Genomic DNA, 20230 nt, shown 5'->3' with positions numbered 1-20230 from the left:
TTTTCATAATTGTACAGTACATGTACAAGCTCTTGAGTTGTGCTATATATTTTGAGCTGGCCAACTAATGCAATATGTTATTTCTTTGACTTGGCTGTCACCGAAAGCTTTTTGCAACTTATTCTTGACTAATCCATCCAAAAGAAGTGTTTGGACCATATCTCTGTTCATCCTGCTTGCACAGTAAGCAATTTGGCAACTGCTGCTCGTTTAAAAGCCACATAAATGGACATTACTCTCTTGATCAGAAAGTTACAGTCAATCTACTCATCAGCTGTCTCTTAATGTCATTTATTCTTCCGGCCTCGTCGTTAATTTTCTCCTGATGTTACAGTTTTATATATTAGAATCAGCCTAATGGTTCAATCAAACTCTCAGTGAGCATTTTGCATCCTTTTTTCAGCTTATTTACATCAGAATGGATGGTTATTGGGCCGATGTGGCCGAGAAAGATAAAACTTGTGGAAAATGAATTATGCAAAGCATTATGGTAATTACTCGGCTTTTAGTACAGCAACTAAAGGCCAAGGCCGAACAGAGGATTTATGATGGGAAACCAGTAAAATGTTATTTGCGTATGAAATGTGCCACTAGAGTGGGCAACAACTGGGGGTTTTGTGGCAGTGGGAGGTGCTCGTGCTCATGCTCATGGGAGGTAATTTAAGGAGCGGATATTGGGTCTTGATGTTGATTAGCACAAAGAGTTTATTATTTGTTGTCTAATCTCTGATTACCTGTGAAGGCAACACACTGTTCGAAACGGAAACACTGTGGAGTTTGTAAATGGCACACACAAACTGACTGGGGATTTATACCCGGATTCAGAAGGCTGCACAGTTCATTTGTTACTGAGAGACTGGTTGCAAAGAAGCAATGTGTGTCCTTACTCCAGCACAATAGAGAGCTGTCAGTGTGGCTTTGCTTTTTAGCTTTAGTTTTTATTATTATTATTATTATTCCGAGAACCACTTTGGCTTGAGAAAAGTGATGTTGGGGACTGGGGGGAGAAGCTAAAAAGCTCTGCTGGAGCATAATCAATCATCATGCCCAATTTATAATGAAACTCAATACATGTGTTTGCGTCTCGCTTTTTCTCCCTCTGTGATTTGTTTTGATTTTTCTATCAGTGGATTGTAGAGTCAAGTGTCATTTGATGCAGCCATAAAAGCATCAAACAGACCAATCTGTGCACTGAAATCACCAGCCACTCCTCTTCCATTCTAGTCCATTTTAGTGCGCTCCTTCAACATCAATATTTCACACAATACACAGACAGAGAGGAAGTCTCCAATGTGGTTTCTCATGTAAAAAGACAAATTCTGCACCTTTTTTTTTTTTGTATGGCTAGACTGATATTTCAATTTGACATAAAATGGTATTTGAAACATTTTGCACTGGATTTGATTTTATCCATCTTGCATGAGTAAAAGTGGGAGTTACATATAAGTGTTACAGTAATTTCAGAGATGTAGTAAGTTTATACATTTTGGAAAATTACAGAGGCAAAAATGTTTTGTTTTTGAAAAGTATTTTTATTTAGCAAGGATGCATTGTTCAAAAGTGACAGTAAAAACAAATGATTTCTATTTCAAATAAATGCTGTTTTGGACTTTCTTTTCATTGAAGAACCATGAAAAAAAAATGCGTCATGGTTGTATTCCACAAAAATATTAAGCAGCACAACTGTTTTCAATATTGATGATAATAAGAAATGTTCTGAAAGATCACATGACACTGAAGACATGGAATAATGATGCTAAAAATTCAGCTTTGCCATCACAGGAATAAATTACATTTTAAAATATATTCAAATAGAAAATAGTTATTTTAAATTGTAAATATATTTCACAATATTACTGTTTTTGATGTATTTTTGATCAAATAATCAGCCTTGCTGAGCATAAGAGCTTTCTTTTAAAAACATTAATGTTTTGAACTAGTGTACTCTATAACCTTAAACATTTCAATCTGTGAACAAAGCAAAAACCAAATTACTGTAACATTTCTCCTCAGAAACCTTATTCCCTATTTAATTAATGTTCTGCAAGAAACAGATTTTTTTTTACATAAGATATTAAGTCAGTATTAAGTCAGTGTGTGTGTGTGTGTGTGTGTGTGAAAAAAAAAAAAAAAAAAAAAAAAAAAATATATATATATATATATATATATATATATATATATATATATATATACACAGGTGCTGGTCATATAATTAGAATATCGTAAAAAAGTTCATTTTTTTATTGTAAATTATTTTAAAAAATGAAACTTTCATATATTCTAGATTCCCTACATGTAAAGTAAAACATTTCAAAAGGTTTTTTTTTAAAAATTGTTGATTAGAGCGTACAGCTAATGAAAGTCCAAAATCCAGTATCTCAAAATATTAGAATATTTACATTTGAGTTTCATTAAATGACCATCCCTACAGTATAAATTCTGGTTATCTTTTGTTCTTTGAAACCACACTAATGGGGAAGACTGCTGACTTGGCAATGGTTCAGGAGACAATCATTGACACCCTCCACAAAGAGAGTAAGTCACAGAAGGTCATTACTGAATGGGGTGGCTGTTTACAGAGTGATGTATCAAAGCATATTAAATGCAAAGTTGACTGGAAGGAAGAAATTGGGTAGGCAAAGGTGCACAAGCAACAGGGATGACTGCAAGCTTGAGAATACTGTCAAGTAAAGCCGATTCAAACACTTGGGAGAGCTTCACAATGAGTAGAATGAAGCCGGAGTCAGCGCATCAAGAGTCACCACACTCAGACATCTTCAGGAAAAGGACTACCAAGCCACTTCTGAACCAGAGACAATGTCAGAAGCATCTTACCTGGGCTAAGGAGAAAAAGAACTGGACAGTGAACAGTGGTCGAAAGTCCTCTTTTCAGATAAAAGTAAATTTTGCATTTCATGTTGAAATCATGGTCCCAGAGTCTGAAGGAAGACTGGAGAGGCACAGAATCCAAGCTGCTTGAAGTCTAGTGTGAAGTTTCTGAAGTCAATAATGATTTGGGGGGGCCGTGACGTCTGCTGGTGTTGGTCCATTGTGTTTTATCAAGTGCAAAGTCAATGCAGCCATCTTCCAGGAGATTTTGGAGCACTTTATGCTTCCATCTGCTGACAAGCTTTATGGAGATGCTGATTTCCTTTTCCAGCAGGACTTTAGCACCTGCCCACAGTGCAAAAACCACTTCCAAGTGGTTTGCTGACCATGATATTACTGTGCTTTATTGGCCAGCCAATATGCCTGACCTGAATCTATGGGATATTTTCAAGAGAAAGATGAGAAACAGTCAATCCAACAATATACAGATGATCTGAAGGCTCAATAGTGCCTCAGCAGTGCCACAGGCTGATCACTTCCATGCCACACTTCACTGATGCAGTAATTTGTGCTAGGAGCAAGTAATTTGCTGTAATATGTCCTGCCGATCAAGTATTGAGTGCACAAAAGAACATACTTTAAAATACTTGAACTTTTCTGTTTTGCAAATCCATTTTTTGATTGATCTTAGGAAATATTCTAATATTTTGAAATACTGGATTTTGGACTTTCATGAGCTATACGCTCTAATCATCAAAATTTAAAAAAAAAACTTTTGAAATGTTTTACTTTACATGTAGGGAATCTAGAATATATGAAAGTTTCATTTTTAAAAATAATTTATAATAATTTATAATAAAAAAACTTTTTGATGATATTCTAATTATATGACCAGCACCTGTATGTATATATATATATATATATATAAAATTTAAAAAAAGAATAAAAAAAAAACTATTATTTGTATGTATGTGTATATATATATATATATATATATGTATGTATATATATGTAATAGTTTTTTTATTATTTTTTTAATTATATATATATATATATATATATATATATATATATAATTTTTTTTTTTTTTTTTTTTTTTTTCTTACCCCATTGACAAATACTTTATTCTTGTTTCTTCTAAGTATAAATCTAACTAAATTTAGTGAGGGTTATTCTTAAAAAAACAAAAAAACAAAAAAAAAAAACAGTGGTGTAAGAAACAAATGTAATTCAGAATATATTCTCTGAAAACAAGTCTTATAATCTAATACAATTTTGCTGCTCAAGTACATTTGTTTTGTGTTAATTTATCTTGTTTGTTTTGCAGTAGAGTGCTATTAAATCTTAAACTGTGTAACACAAACTCACTGAATGAGGTTTTCATAAGTGGTGATCTCTTATAATGTCCCATGTCCGCATCCACACAAAGAGGTTATGGGTGTTGTGGAGGTCTCCATAGAGTGACCAACACATCTGAGAGCGTGTCTGATCCCCTACTTTTCATTCAAAGCTCAAAGAGATCAATGCAGAGCTCATAGTGAGGCTGCCATTTTCGGTTTGATCTTCATTCTTTGTTCTCTACCCTTTTAATTCATACTGCCATCTCTCTTTCTTTTTCTCCATCTCTTTCTCCATCTAACCTTGTCTGGCTAATCTCCCTCTCCTTGTCCGGCTCCTCAACTGTAACCTTGCTGCTGGTGATGGCCCTCTCACTGGAGCCCTTTAGCTTTATTGGTTTTGATCTCTGGCTTCTGAATATTGATAGAGCATTGGTCATCCAGAATCTCATCCACTGACTTTTACATGTCTCATTTCTGTTTGCACAACCTTATTATCCATCTGTTCAGGTCAAACGGTGTTTGTCTATCCTGTAGTCTTCTGCTTTTCTGGTCTGTTCTGTATTCCTTGCAAGAACTTCAATATTTCAATGTTTCAATCGTGTAACCATTTAAAGGCACACTATGTATATTTTCGCCGCTAGAGGTCGCTTATTCAAAACAAAGGTGTAGCTTGATGACGCCTTGATTTCGCTGAATCATGGGAGGTGTTGTCTTCACGTCTACAGCCGGTGGAAAAGAATCGGGATGGGACTCGGGCAGAAATTATGTTCATGGATGAGATTATTAACGTTACTGTAGTATGAAGCAGAGCAGGGCCGAGTGCTGTGCGAGCAGAAACGAGACCGTGGAGCGATTGCTAATGAGCGACGAGTGCGACACACGTCTTGAGAGCAGGGGAACTTTTATTATGCCGCTTCCGCTTCTTCCGGTCAAGATTATGTGAGGTAAAGCAGTGCTGTTTATCATATCAGATACATTGTTGAAAGTTATAATAGTGCTACTCTGTGTTCGCTAGGTGGCTACTATGAGACACTTGATGCACACTGCAGTAAGCTAGATTGATATTAGGCATGGTAAAACATGGTACTCGCTGTAAATCAAGAAAACGAGATTTAAACAATATAAGACTTACTGTGTTCGAGCTATATAACATCATTAGTTTTCTGTTTATGAATATATCCATCCAAACAGTTGTTCCCTGTCTAATAAATCACATAATATATTAAAGAGTATTTGGTGTTTCTGTGGTTTCTACAAAATAAAACCTGAAACTGAGAGTAACGCGGGTATGAAGTCATTGATGGGTGATGCACGGACACACTTTGTGTCCTGGTTAAAATTGCTTATTTCTCTGGATTTAAACATTCTTGGAAACATTTGGGAAAATGTAAGTACACAAGTCAAAAAAATATATAATATTGTTCTAGTGGTTTTTTGGATATTTTAATAAAAAAATCTTGTATAAATTTTTCATACATAACATTGCAAGTGTCATTCTGTGCTTTTAAAAGCACAATATGACACTTGCAATGTTATGTATGAAAAATTTATTTCTATAATATAAAATATAATTTATTATTATTAATTTATTTATGAAAGATATTTATGACAAAAAACTAATTCTTGTTTCAAATGTGTATCTTTAAAGGGATAGTTCACCCAAAAATGAAAATTCTGTCATCATTTACTCACCCTCAAGTTGTTCCTGCTCAACACAAAGGAAGATATTTGGAAGAATGCAGATAACCAAGCAGGTCTCGTCTACCATAAAAATTGTTAACTTCTGCCCTGTTGTTATTGGCTACCTCATTGTTGATGAAGCTTCCCTAAGAAAAAAAGTTCTTCTAACATCTCACTTGCCTCATGCTATCTGCCAAACACACTGGAGCTCACAGTCAGCCCAGCATTGTGTCTGCTCATATAAATCACATGTGTAGCCCTGACAGTGTTATTTTTTTCTGATTGTAACTGCTGGAGCTTGTGTTGAAAGAAAATATTTTGGTCATTATTCTTGGCTATCCACTGTGCCTTGCCAGGCTAGTTTTGACAGAAGAAGCCTGGAAAGCCTTTGCCCGTTTCACTGTGCATGTGCATGCTTGTTTTTACATCGTACAGAACTGCATGTGCGTTAATTTCCTTCAAAACCTTGTATGACCTTTCTTGCTTAAATGACTTCACAGCCAAATGAACAGAAGGGACGTCTCCTAATTTGAATCCCTAAATTAAGTGCTTACCTTGACCGTCCTTTCACCCGTTTTTGTTCACACTATGCAACTGCTCAAAGTTTGACATTATTCTCACAGCCGCGGTGAATTCCTCACTTCTCTAGAGTGCCACAGCACGCTCGAAACGCTTGAGGTAGCTGTTAGCCAGAGCGGTATTCTATTAGCCTCACAAAGAGGCGCCTTGCGGGAACGGTAAAGGGGAAGTGATTGCACAATAGCAGCGCCAGCCCCTATAATGTTCCATTAGAAAATAAATGGCCCTTGTGCGCTTTTGGCGGCCTTGCGCTTTAAGTGTCTAGACTGAGCTTGCACTTAATTGAGCTTAATATTTCTATTAAAGGCAACTTGGAATAGGAATTGTGAGGTGTTTTTTTACTTGTGCTGCTAAATATGAACCTGGAGAGTGTGCTTCAGAGGGTCTGATTAACACCAAGTGTACCCAATGTGGTCCAAATGAGACAGCTGGTGCGCTGAGCTCACATGGAAGTGATGTAAGGGAGAGGTTGAGATGTTTACACAAGTGCTTTTGATTCCAGATTTAGCACCACTTATATCAAATTTGAATATTAATTTAGAGTATTAATTTGTTGTGATTGTGTTTGGATCAGTCTTTAATCCCCTTAACAGTATGGTGGTCTGAAGCTTGAGGAGATCTTTCTGATGTTTCTGCTTTAGACCTGATGAGCTAATTGAAAATGTAATGTTTCTTTTTGACCACGTTTGGAATAATTAAAGGGTTACCCAAAAATGAAAATTCTGTCATTTATTACTCACCCTCATGTCGTTCCACACCTGTAAGACCTTCGTTCATCATCTGAACACAAATTAAGATATTTTTTGATAAAATCCGATGGCTCAGTGAGGCCTCCATTGCCAGCAAGATAATTAACACTTTCAAATGCCCAGAAAAGTACTAAAGACATATTTAAAATGGTTCATGTGACTACAGTGGTTCAACCTTAATGTTGAAGCAACGAGAATACTTTTTGTGCATCAAAAAAACTAAATAAAGACTTTATTCAACAATATCTAGTGATGGGCGATTTCAAAACACTGCTTCATGAAGCTTCAAAGCTTTATGAATCTTTTGTTTCGAATCAGTGGTTCGGAGCGTGTATCAAACTGCCAAAGTCATGTGATTTCAGTAAATGAGGCTTCGCTAGTCGTAAGTGTTTCGAAAAGTTTCGAAATTTCAATGGTTCACGTGACTTTGGCAGTTTGATACACGCTCCGAACCACTGATTCGAAACAAAAGATTCATAAAGCTTAGAAACTTTGTGAAGCAGTGTTTTTTAATCGCCCATCACTAGATATTGTTGAATAAAGTCATTATTTTGTTTTTTGGCGCACAAAAAGTTATTCTCCTCGCTTCATAACATTAAGGTTGAACCACTGTAGTCACATGAACTGTTTTAAAAAATCTTTAGTACCTTTCTAGGCATTTGAAAGTGTTAATTATCTTTCTGTCAACGGAGGCCTTACTGAGCCATCGGATTTTATCAAAAATATCTTAATTTGTGTTCTGAAGATGAACGAAGGTCTTACAGGTGTGGAACGACATGAGGGTGAATAATTAATGACAGCATTTTCATTTTTGGGTGAACTAACCCTTTAAGATTTTTTTAATGTTTTTTAATTAAGTATCTTATATATTAGCATATTAGTATATAAGTATAATTTCTGAAGGATCATGTGACAGTGAAATGCCATCATAGTAATGAATTATATTTTAAAATATATTAAAATAGAAAACCGTTATTTTAAATTGTAATAATATTTCACAATATTACAATTTTTACTGTATTTTGATAAAAATGCAGCCTTGGTGAGCATAAAAGTGTATATATATATATATATATATATATATATATATATATATATATATATATATATGTATATATATATATATATATATATATGTATATATATATATATATATATATATATATATATATGTATATATATATATATATATATATATATATATATATATATATATATATTCTGTAAATAACTATAATATATATATATATATATATATATATTCTGTAAATAACTATAATATATATATATATATATATATGTATGTGTGTGTGTATATATATATATATATGTGTGTAAATTCTGTAGAGTACTGTAATTGGATTGTTTAATACAGAATACAAATTACAAACTGTGCCATCTTTAGTGTAGGCTTTAGCTATGCTGCTGAAAAACACATAAAAGACAAGAACGAGTAAACGTGAAATTTCTGTTGCCTTTAAAGGAACACATTTAAAATTATATTACTTTCATGAAAGCATGATTTTTTTCTTCTCTTTACAGGGCTGCATCAGACACATCGATGATAGATGAGGAGAGTTTAACTCTAAATGACCCCAGTCATCCAGTCTCAGCCACAAGGGAAAGCACACAAGGGGCTTACCTGACTGTGCCGCCCAGCATGCAGAGGAGTATCCAGAAATACAGGGAGAACCATGATGCCTTCCTGCGCCTGGTCTCACATGAGGCTCTGGGGAGCTTCAATCCCTGGGCAATAGCAGACAGGTTTGAATTTAATGATTCCTTTATTAATAAAACATATCAATCAATAATAAAGTGTGCAAAGAACTCGCATGAAAAAGGCATGATTCGTCGAAAGGCATGACATTAATAACGTTAGTGACTGATAGTTTGCTGTGGCAGTAAAACACCAACAACTTTTATTCCTTTTCACATAAATTGTGATTACAGGGGCATTATCGATTAATAATTAATTTTCATGTGGTTCCTAGCACAGTACTATATTATGATCTTAAAACATAGTGCATGGTTTCTAAACGAATGCATTTAGACATATTTATGGCTTTCCCATCATAGTAAACTTGCTCGGTAGCTCACCTTTGTATATATAAAAGTGTATATATATATATATATATATATATATAGCTCATCATTGTACTTGTAATGCAATAAAAGAGCTCAAAGACTAAATTTTGCGAGCTGAAATTGCATGTTTACTTCAGAAAATGAATTTTCATCTCACGTTTGCTTTTGTTAACGCTATCGAGTACTGGTTACTGGACATTTCAGTTTTTAGTGTTGTGAAATCTGCAAGAAATAATGTAATATTTTGCAGAAATTACACCACAGGCATATTTTTCCAATGAGCCTGGGTTGGAAAAGGATCTTGCATGATTTTTTGTCAATTTAGTCAAGAAACACACCCTAATGTACATTTATTTGCCATTATCTGAATTTTTAAAGGGGACATTGGATGCCAATTTTCCACAAGTTAGTATGATTATTTAGGGTCTTCATGAAAAGTCTATAACATACTTTGATTAAAATTTCTTTATGGTTGTGTAAGAAACACCCTTTTTACCTCGTCAAAAACAGCTCTGTTCACAGCGAGCCGTTTCGGTGCATGTCCCTTTAAATGATAATGAGCTACTCTTCACCCCACCCCTATCTTCCGTGGGCGGGCTGTAAACACTATTTGGCAGGTATTGCATTGAACTCACCATTCTTATTTATGCAGTTATAAATGCTCAAAAATGATTAAAATACATTTGAAAATTACTTGTTAGTCATTAACACCTTTACAAACCTTATTGTAGTGTTACCATGTTATCTTTACATAAAATGTACACAGTTTGTAATAAGACATTCACCTTAATGCATTGTTCATTATAAACTGGCAGTTATGAATTACAGTGAGAAGGTTCTAAATAGAAATGACGACATATATGTTTGTTCGACTGTTCGACAAGCTGCGACGTCACGTTTGCAGTGCTTTGTTGTGTGTGCGTGAGGCTCCGGAGACATTCTTGTCTACACCTGCGCGGCATCGAAACAATTTCGGACTGTTTACAGCTCACTCAGGGCGGGTCTATGCTAAAACGGCAGTGTCCGTGCAAAGTGCTTATGATTTGTGGGGATTAAAAAAAAGCACTGAGTGGATTTTTATCATGATAGGGTGGTTGTGTAGACACACTGCCAACACACATTTATGTCCAAACACCATGTAAAAGTGAATTTTGCATCTGATGTCCCCTTTAAGCAGCAACATAAGTAAACAAATGAACTATGTGTGTATGGAAGCTGCAGTGTGCATGTGGCCTATAGACATATAACCTAAATTAGCTCTTACTCATTCTGCACTGATATCTGCAATTTCCTGACATATTTTCATTATGATTTTGTTTGTGCTTAAGACACGTTCCTAGATGTATAAACACTAAAAGCTCAGCTCTTCTGTTTGCACCTAGAGCAAGAGCAGATTAGTCATAAGCCCCAGTGTGTTTCCCACAGTGACACAGCTAGTAGGAGTTGAGATTGCTTACAGTCTCGCGGCTATAATGATCCTCGCACACGATGCCATTTTAAATGTAAATATTAGCTCTGTTTTTCGATGGGTGCTAATGTAGAGCGTGCTCCTGTGCAAATGAGCGTCTTTGTTGTTCCACTAGTGCTCTTGCACGCCCACCCCGCCATTTGCATACTTAACAGAATTTTTAAGTTGGTGCAATGCGGTGGATATTTATCAAGTCCTTCTAGTCCACAGAGAGCACACTTTTAACAACGGTGGGAAACCAGAATCTGATCTTAGAACTGAGGTCTCATTTGTCAGACTTGATCCTCGCGCCATGGGCTGTGTGGGTGGTGGGAAGAATTGTTGCAGAAATAATTTACGGAAGCAAAGTGAGGAATCGAAAAGTGAAAATATTTACCTGACTGCTGCAGCTTGACTGAGTTATTGCACGGTTATAAAAAGAAATTGAGGGTCTGTTTTTTTGCAGAGGTCAGTGTAGCACCGTAGAGACTGGATGGTTATTATTCCAGAGAAATAGAGAAGATGGGAAATGTCACGGCAATTAGTGGTGCTGCTAGGATGGGGTGTGGGCACTTGTCAGTCTGCAGTGCATTGTGGGTAATAAGAGCCTTGAAGGCAGTCAAGGCCTTGAGTGAGCACAGACTGACTAGACTCTCTGGGTAGCTCTGCTCTTTACACGTAGGAATTTTAATACTTGCCTGAAAGGAAGGATTTAGATGTTATCACTATCCTAAAGACAGAGAAAGAAGTCATTTTTTGTACCTGACATACTCCGAGGAAGGCTGAAGGCTGCAGTTTTTTAAAAACTATTTTTAATGTTCTACTGTGATTAGCCATAATGTGAATAGAGAGTGAATAGAGTTTTTTTTTTTTTTTTGGACTGAAAGAAGTGCATTGGACTCTTTTAAAAGTATAGGAAGAAGTAATGTTTATTTTTTTAACATTGGGGAATCAGAGAACAATGTTATTTTATTATTTATATACTATTACTGTATTTATTAATAAGTAGAATTTTAATACCTTTTATTTTTAGATTTTCTGTTTTCTTTTTAATTGAATACTACATGCGTTTAAGTTTTTGTAATTTTGTTATGTGCTTTTTGTCATTTTTATTAGTTTTATAAACAGAAGTAGTGATAGATCTTTTCCTGTGTATTGTGAGTGAAACAGATTTTCAAAAAGTAAAAATGTAGGGCAGAGACTTGGATTCTCTGCATCGCTTGATGATTGGATTTTGAGATGTGGTGGATTAAATGATTGGAGAAGTCTGGATACGTTTTATACCAGAATGTCCAGTTAAGACACTGATTAAACATTATGAGGTCAAAAACATTTAAAAAAAACACCACCTCCATCAAAAATGAGATAATGATATTGAGCGAATGCTCTCCGCACGTAGTATACAAATACTTTTGCTTAAGATCCGCTAAATCCTAGTCTTGTGTAGCCAGACCTTCAGACTAACAGCAGAAGGTCTGGACTCTATCGCAGCTTTCATTGGCCATGGACCGCCCAAGAGAACATTTGACTGAAATGTTAAAGCAGCCATATCACCCTTTAGCCCAAGACTGGTTGCCCACTGGAGCTAAGCAGGGCTGAGCATGGTTAGTACCTGGATGGGAGACCTCCTGGGAAAACTAGGTTGCTGCTGGAAGATGTGTTAGTGAGGCCAGCAGGGGTGCTCACCCTGTGGTCTATGTGGGTCCTAACACCCCAGTATCGTGATGGGGACACTATACTGTCAAAAAGCACCGTCCTTCAGATGAGACGATAAACCGAGGTCCTGACTCTCTGTGGTCGTTAAAAATCCCAGGATGTTCTTAGAAAATAGTAGGGGTGTAACCCCGACATCCTGGCCCAATTTGCCCATTGGCCTCTGTCCATCATGGCCTCCTAATCATCCCCATATACTGATTGGCTTCATCACTCTGTCTCCTCTCCACCAATAAGCTGGTGTGTAGTGGGCGTTCTGGCGCAATATGGCTGCCGTCGCATCATCCAGGTGGATGCTGCACATTGGTGGTGGTTCAGGATATTCCCCCTTCAATATGTAAAGCGCTTTGAGTACCCAGAAAAGCGCTATATAAATGTAAGGAATTATTTATTATTATTATTAACCCAACCAATCACAGTTCCTTTTGTTCCGTGTAATGTTTTGGGGCATAAAAATGTAAAGTCGATGTCCCTACAATAACAGACCGGTGTGCGTCTAATAAATTATTAATTCAAGAACATTGTGCAAGTTTACTGCAACAGTGGAGCCGCGAACTTTCCATACTTTTGAAAATCCAGCGTTCCTGGTAAGCACTCATTGTCACAGTTGTAAACACGACGGTGTTCTTCTTCCACAAGGGGGTTTGTTTCCAGGCGGACCGTTAAAGAACACAACACACACGTCTCGCGGACATCCTGTAGGATTCAACCAACCAGATGGCGACTTCGAAAATCCTGAAGTGTTTCCAGTTAAGTGTGCCATATGCATCAGACATTCAGCCAACTGTCCGTGGGCGTGACGTCTGAGCTGAGACTAGCTAAATCCTAGCATCAGCCCATTCAGAAATACCGGTTTGTTGGCCGAAACTGCTAAACACCAACTACCCTTTGTCAGCAAAAGTCCACAGAAGACCCAATCAGAAGACGCGAATCGAATCAAATCACTTGATTTCAAAATGAATGAAGGTGTGTGTGTGAACGCACTTTCAATTGCCGAGCTGCGTTTTTATCATGTTTTGTCCAGTGGCAATGACAGGAATTCGTGAGAAGCAAGTAAACACAACACAACAGTGTTCCTTTTGTTGCTGACAAAAATGGACGTTTTACTGTCTTGTTGTCCAAAGAGGTGGACTTAGAGGTTTTTGCAAAAAACAAACAAAAAAAAACACACACATGGTTTTGCAGCAAAAAAAAAGAGTCAAATTTGTTAAATACCAATGAATTGGCTAAAGTAAAGTAAATTTTTAAAAATTAAAGCATTTCAATAGCCTAACTGACTAAATAACCTTTTCATTGCTGTTAAAGTGAAATGAATGAACCTAAATATAGGAACCAAAATGCTCTTTTAAAAGAAAACCTGTCAGATGGACTTATTTTTTATTTATTTTTTTTACATCTGAACTCTTCAATTGTTCACAATAAGATCTATAACATACATGTATACAATAGTAGATTAATAACAACACTGACGCAAAAATATACCAAACATTTTCAATCTGAATGAGGCATTTATAATGACTAAGATTAAAGGTGAAGTATGTAAGATTTTTTTTTAAATGTTAAAATACATTCTCTTAACCCAGTTTATTGGTCATTGACTACAATTAGTGTCACATTAATGGGTTTATGTCCATCAAGAATGTAAACATTGAGCCATCAAGCCATTGAGAGCAGTCCGCTCAGATCTGTCAATCACTTTCCAGCTCAACTCATAGCGAGAGTTTAGGGCGTGGCTATTGTAGAAGGCAGAGCCAGAGGGTGTTTAGCCAGTGTGGGAACATGACTGATGCATTACATGGGAAAAAACTGCTTTGGTTACAGAAGTACAAACCAAAATTCACTGCGTTTAGATCTTCAAAGATTAAACAGGTCACTAACACGCCAAAGCGATATTGTGATGAAACGTGCTACAATGGACGCCTCAATACAACATCATCATGCACCCATTCAGAAAGACAAAACATTCCAGTTTATAATGTTTACTTTGATGTGTCCAGTGTAAACCAATGTCTTGCCAAAAAAATGTGCCTGATGCAAATACATTAGATGGGTTCATTATAAGTGAGACACTCGTGGACACTCTAAACAGTATTAGCCTACTCAGTTGCTTACTTATGACACAGCTAAAAGTATTCTTAATATGTTTGACCTTTTATTTAAAGTAGCCTACTTTTACCCATTGAGACATACCTTCACATAGCACCCATAAGAGCTGTGTTTGTGATGTTTGGATTGGGGAGGCGTGATGCGGGAAAGAGGAATTTGCAAAATATGCTGTATTTTTGTAATTTTGCTAGGTGCCACTAGTGTTGCAGAAACTACATACTTCACATTTAAAGGATAAAATTGTCGTTTTGTTGTAACCCTTTAAAGGGATAGTTCACCCAAAAATGAAAATTCTGTCATTAATTACTCACCCTCATGTCGTTCCATGACATGAGGGGGAGTAATTAATGACTGAATTTTCATTTTTGGGTGAATTAACCCTTTAATATAAATTGAGCAGTAAATGCTGTGAGATTGTAACTCTCTTTTCTCTTGTTTCCCTCAGTCTGGCTGATGAGCTAATGGCCGAGGCACTGGCTGATGTGGCGGCAGAGTTCCAGGATGTTTGTGAAGAGTATGCGGAAGCTGTTTTCACTTCAGAGTTCCTCCAGCCTGTCCAGTCTCCCACTACATCTGTGTCATAGAAACTACTCATAAACAAATTTAAAAGCAATGACATTTTGATATGTTTTTGGAATTGAAAATTGTAATATCCAGGTTTATATATTTGTGCATTTTTTCCATGAATTACGTTTTCATGCTTTAAATATGGTCAGAGCTCAGTTTTTACTCAGACCGGCATTTTTGCTGTAATGCGAAACCTTAGTGGGCGGTCTGACTTCTAAATGCAAACAGATGCTTTTAAGCAAACAGCTAACAAATGTCACATCAATGTGTCATAATCCATGCAACTTTCTTTGTGCATTAGTCAATGCAGTAGTTAGTTGCTGTTCAGCATAGACAAAAGCCATAAAAGAACTTCTACATTATTAATGCATAGCAAATGATAAGATTTACACTATTATCCATAAATATCTCACACTAGAGGATCACCCTCACTTTCATCTTAAATGAGCATTATTAGAGGCATTAATGCTATCCGCATCAAAACAGACTTTTTGCTTTGTGGACTGAATGCACATACTCTGAAGCATATGTTTTGTTTCTCTATGCTAATTGTCTTTAAGTTCACTAAGCTATCTAAATGTGTGATCCCCAGTGTGATTGGAGGTATTTAGAGAATATGTATAGTTTGTGTCAGGGCCTGAGGGGAGAATGGCCTCCAGTTGAGTCCAGATGTTGGGCAGGTACAGTATGCAGGGAATGTGCTCGGAGTGCACTAGTCTTTACAAATATTTTTTTCCATAGGGACTGTGTGTAGAAATGTACACGCCTACAGCTCTTATATAACCAAGTAAGGCTATAATAATCAGAAAGTGTGTAGTTTAGGCATCTAAAATGAGGGTCTGTGTCTTTTGAGCAGTTTTAAAAGTATTGGTTGTCCCATTACTGTTTAATTCTAATGTAGTGAGCAGATTTTAGGGAACATTTCTTATCCTGTCAAGCTGCAGTTTAAACCCCCAGATGTGAGTCACAGGTTTCTTCCACTTCTGTTCAGCAACCTACTTATTTGTGAAAAGTGCCAAAAGCAAACTAATAGCACAAATAACTCTATTTGCTGGTAAATTTCAGGCTTTGTGCCATGAAGCATTATGAATGCTGTGACTCTACGGGAAAATAGTCACCAGTTTGGCATGGACTTGTTCTTGGTTGTGTTTTTATTGCTGGTGAAAGACACCTGCTGAATTTGAATTGTATTTATAATTATGTTTTAATTTATAATGAAAATAAATCTTTCTTTCAAGCATATCCCTAGCCTTGTACCAAGGATGAAATTGCTTTTGAAAGAAAATGTTTAAATTAATTGAATTTCTTTCCTGTGTCTAACTGGTGTAATAAATTTTATCTATCTTTCTGCTTGTCTGGCCTGCAGGCTGTTTCTCTGCTGCTGCTTTTACCAGAAACTCAATGCAATGTTTGGAGTCAAAAGTGTTTTGTCATTGGGTTTCCTGACTGCTACAAATAGGCCAAGTCCCTAAAGGAGTGGGCTAATGCAACATGGGCAGTTTTTCCTGGAATTAAAAAAAACAAAAAACAACAAAAACAAAAACAGATTTCACCTTTATCAATAGACTTAGAGCTATTCCAGAACAGTTATTTAGAATCCCTGATGTGCAGCAATGCGTTACGTTAGATACCTGGGGTTATTTTTATACACCGATCAAGCATAACATTATGACCAGCTTCCTAATATTGTGTTGGTCCCCCTTTTGTTGCCAAAACAGCCCTGACCCGTCAAGGCATGGACTCCGTTAGACCTCTGAAGGTGTGCTGTGGTATCTGGCACCAAGATGTTAGCAGCAGATCCTTTAAGTTCTGTAAGTTGCGAGGTGGGGCCTCCAGGATTGGACTTGTTTGTTCAGCACATCCCACAGACACTCGATTGGGGAATTTGGAGGCCAAGTCAACTACAACTACAAGTCAACTCGTTGTGCTCTTCAAACCATTCCTGAACTATTTTTGCTTTGTGGCAGGGTGCATTATCCTGCTGAAAGAGGCCACAGCCACCAGGGAATACCGTTTTCATGAAAGTGTATACATGGTCTACAACAATACTTAGGTAGGTGGTACGTGTCAAAGTAACATCCACATGGATGACAGGACCAAAGGTTTCCCAGCAGAACATTGCCCAAAGGATCACACTGCTTCTGCTGGCTTGCCTTCTTCCCATAGTGCATCCTGGTGCCATGTGTTCCCCAGGTAAGCGACGCACATGCACCCGGCCATCCACGTGATGTAAAAGAAAACATGATTCATCAGACCAGGACCACGTTTGATAGATACTGACCACTGCAGACCAGGAACACCCCACAAGAGCTGCAGTTTTGGAGTTGCTCTGACCCAGTCGTCTAGCCATCACAATTTAGCCCTTGTCAAACTCGCTCAAATCCTTAAGCTTGTCCATTTTTCCTGCTTCTAACACATCAACTTTGAGGACAAAATGTTCACTTGCTGTCTAATATATCCCACCCACTAACAGGTGCTGTGACAAAGAGATAATCAGTGTTATTCACTTCACCTGTCAGTGGTCATAATGTTATACCTGATCGGTGTATACTGTAGACTACATGGCAACACAGAACACACTTTTCATTCAGACAGTGAGCTGTTAAACATGTATAATGCACCACACTTAGCCTTGATTTGTTACCTTTTCTTTCAATTACTGTTTGACAGCTAGCGCAAGACTCATATTTTATAGTCATTACGCCCCTAGCATTAATCAGCTGAACTGATGTTGGATGTACTGTGACGGAGTTGGTTATTTAAAGGCCTGAGGAGGAATCGCAACATCATGATTTATGATCGAGCTAACATTTTGCACAGTCATCTTACTATAGGACTACAGAGATATAGTGCCATTGGCAGGGTGAAGATATTTATATTTCTGTTTTCTACTTCACAATCCCTTTTGCACTTCTGCTTTTACAATGCAGTTACTCAGTTTGCCGGCAGGCATGGACAGCACCTGTGGTCCCTCAGCTATGCAACTGTTGTTTGTATCGGTTGAATGAAAGTTATACTGTAGGCCAAATTTTGAAGCACTTTAGGGATTTTTAAGGTAGCCTAACTGTTTGTCAATGTTGTAAGACCCTTGTTGAACGTTTTCCTGTGGTTTTTTTTTAACAGTTTTAACTATGATCTCAGGAGTTTTGAGACATTCTTCAATTGTGGCGACAGATTCTGTCATGTCACTCACTTTCAGAAAACAACTGAACCTGCAACTAGACAGCCCCTAGGCTAAGAAACCATATTTTAACACATTCGTATTAAATACGCAGCGAAAATAAACGTCCTCCAACTTAGTTTCAGCTGCTTCTTCTATGAACATAAAAAGATTAAACAACGGAGATATAAAGTGAATAAATTTCTCAGACATTTGACGAACAGAAATGGAATAATGAGTCCCTGAACCTCCCCCTCGTTTTCATTACAAAATGGCGCATTGCGTGAAATAAACAAATTAGTAGGCTAGTTATGTATTTTGTGATGTTATTAGTTGGCTTGTCTGACTTTAATAATTAAACTCTGTTGGATAAAATTACAGAAAATGTTATATTTAAACTTTAAAGTATGGCTAAAAATATTCAAATTAACTTTTGACGCCCCATTTACGCTGTCAACCACTTTTCATTAGGCCTACTAGGTGCCATTTAAAAACAAAACAAAACAAAAAACAAACAAAACAAAACTAGGTGTCATTTAATTTTTTTATTATACCGTTTTATATGGATATATACATTTCAGCATAGACATCTATTTTAAGTTACAAAGCTCAAAGGGTAGGCCATTACAGGAAATTAATTTATTATTTATCAGTGTTTATTTCATGGCATATATGAACTGTGTAACATCCTTAAGGAGGCGCTAGAGTAATATTATTATTTAAAATACGTACTTGAATAAATAACTATCTAATATATGACGGCGGGTGGTCTGAAGCCTGCATTAATGCGCTTGGCGGTTTCTAAGTTGACTGCAGCTCGCGCAGAGCCACTGGAGGCAGTCGAACATCACACCTCGAGCTCAACAGGAGGAGAGGAGGACAACAGCAAAGTCTCCACACATACAAACAGCCCCAAGTCCGCGCTTACTTCAACACAAGGATTTCTCTTAGCGTTAATGGATACTCCCACCTTCGCATGTCATTTCCACTGCATTTTAAAACATGAAACGCGCATAGACTTTAAATCGCTTCTTCCGCGCGCAGACAAGGACAGAGGGAAGAGACGTGCGTACTGTCCAAACTAACTGCAAAGACGCAGGATGGCTAAAGAGACCAGAGGGAAAGGTGAGACGTGTCTCTGTGTTGTATGTATGTGATGTGACATCTCCGGGATTGACGTGCAGCTGGGGTATCACTGTAGAAAGAGTGGACAGTCAGTTTGCTCTCTTCACTTTCCGCGTCAATCTGTTGGAATGCGTGTGATGAACCAAGGCTGTGTCTCAAAACCTAGTGAGCTGCCTACCTAGACAGCGTTTTGGGGCGTCATGGGCTCATTCCAGTGCTTATGGTTTTGAGAAACAGTCCAAACGTTGGCTTTTTCTTATCTTCATCTTAACATGTTCTCTCAACAAAGTGGCCTTTTCTGGCATGTAGAATGTTTTTAGGATCTACGGCAGGAGTTGTCATCTATATCTGAGCCAGGGACCCCCTACCCAGACTTTCAGGCAATCCAGGGAGCCCTAATACGATATAGATTGTAGGTTTTATTGGTAACACTGAATAGTGACTTTTGGAAACCGATTTGTATTTTCACGACTGATATTAGCCTACTGATTTGACTGTTCTATTTGTGCTTTTTTACATAATAAAACCATAAATCATTAAAAAAAAATTATATTCATCTACTTATTATTAATATTAATAATAATCATAATATCTATTATTATTAATAATAGAATTAGCATTATATTGATAAAGAAATAAGTTTTTAAGCTTAAAGTGCTGTTTTTTCTGACTTGAAAATGAATAGCTTTTTTAAAAAAACTTTTTATTTTAGCAAAAGTTACTTTTACTGTGAACACCATTGTTTCATGTTAAAGGCACAAATGTGTTACTATGTTGGGTGCTATAGAGACACTGATTTATAAGTAGACCTGATGTTACAGAACCAATTAATTAGAAAAATCTGCATATC

The 20230-nt window shown here is 36.8% G+C and overlaps 2 protein-coding genes across 9 annotated transcripts in view; both read left to right on the top strand.

Annotated features, from left to right (window-relative positions):
* Nucleotides 1-16448, top strand: part of kiaa0753 (KIAA0753 ortholog) — a 28916-nt gene extending 12468 nt beyond the window's left edge. For all 5 annotated transcript variants that reach the window (XM_051863485.1, XM_051863484.1, XM_051863483.1 and 2 more), the window contains exons 16-17: nt 8720-8941; nt 14974-16448. In XM_051863485.1, the coding sequence (XP_051719445.1) occupies nt 8720-8941; nt 14974-15112 (361 nt within the window). In that variant the 3' untranslated portion in view covers nt 15113-16448. The remainder of the gene's footprint in view (nt 1-8719; nt 8942-14973) is intronic.
* A 2622-nt stretch (nt 16449-19070) lies between these two features.
* The window catches only part of pitpnm3 (PITPNM family member 3), a 111018-nt gene continuing 109858 nt past the window's right edge, over nt 19071-20230 (top strand). For all 4 annotated transcript variants that reach the window (XM_051863107.1, XM_051863106.1, XM_051863104.1 and 1 more), the window contains exon 1: nt 19071-19380. In XM_051863107.1, the coding sequence (XP_051719067.1) occupies nt 19356-19380 (25 nt within the window). In that variant the 5' untranslated portion in view covers nt 19071-19355. The remainder of the gene's footprint in view (nt 19381-20230) is intronic.

This window comes from Ctenopharyngodon idella, chromosome 15 (assembly GCF_019924925.1).
Source record: "Ctenopharyngodon idella isolate HZGC_01 chromosome 15, HZGC01, whole genome shotgun sequence".
NCBI classification, from domain to species: domain Eukaryota; kingdom Metazoa; phylum Chordata; class Actinopteri; order Cypriniformes; family Xenocyprididae; genus Ctenopharyngodon; species Ctenopharyngodon idella.
This window is presented reverse-complemented; position numbering and strand designations above follow the sequence as displayed.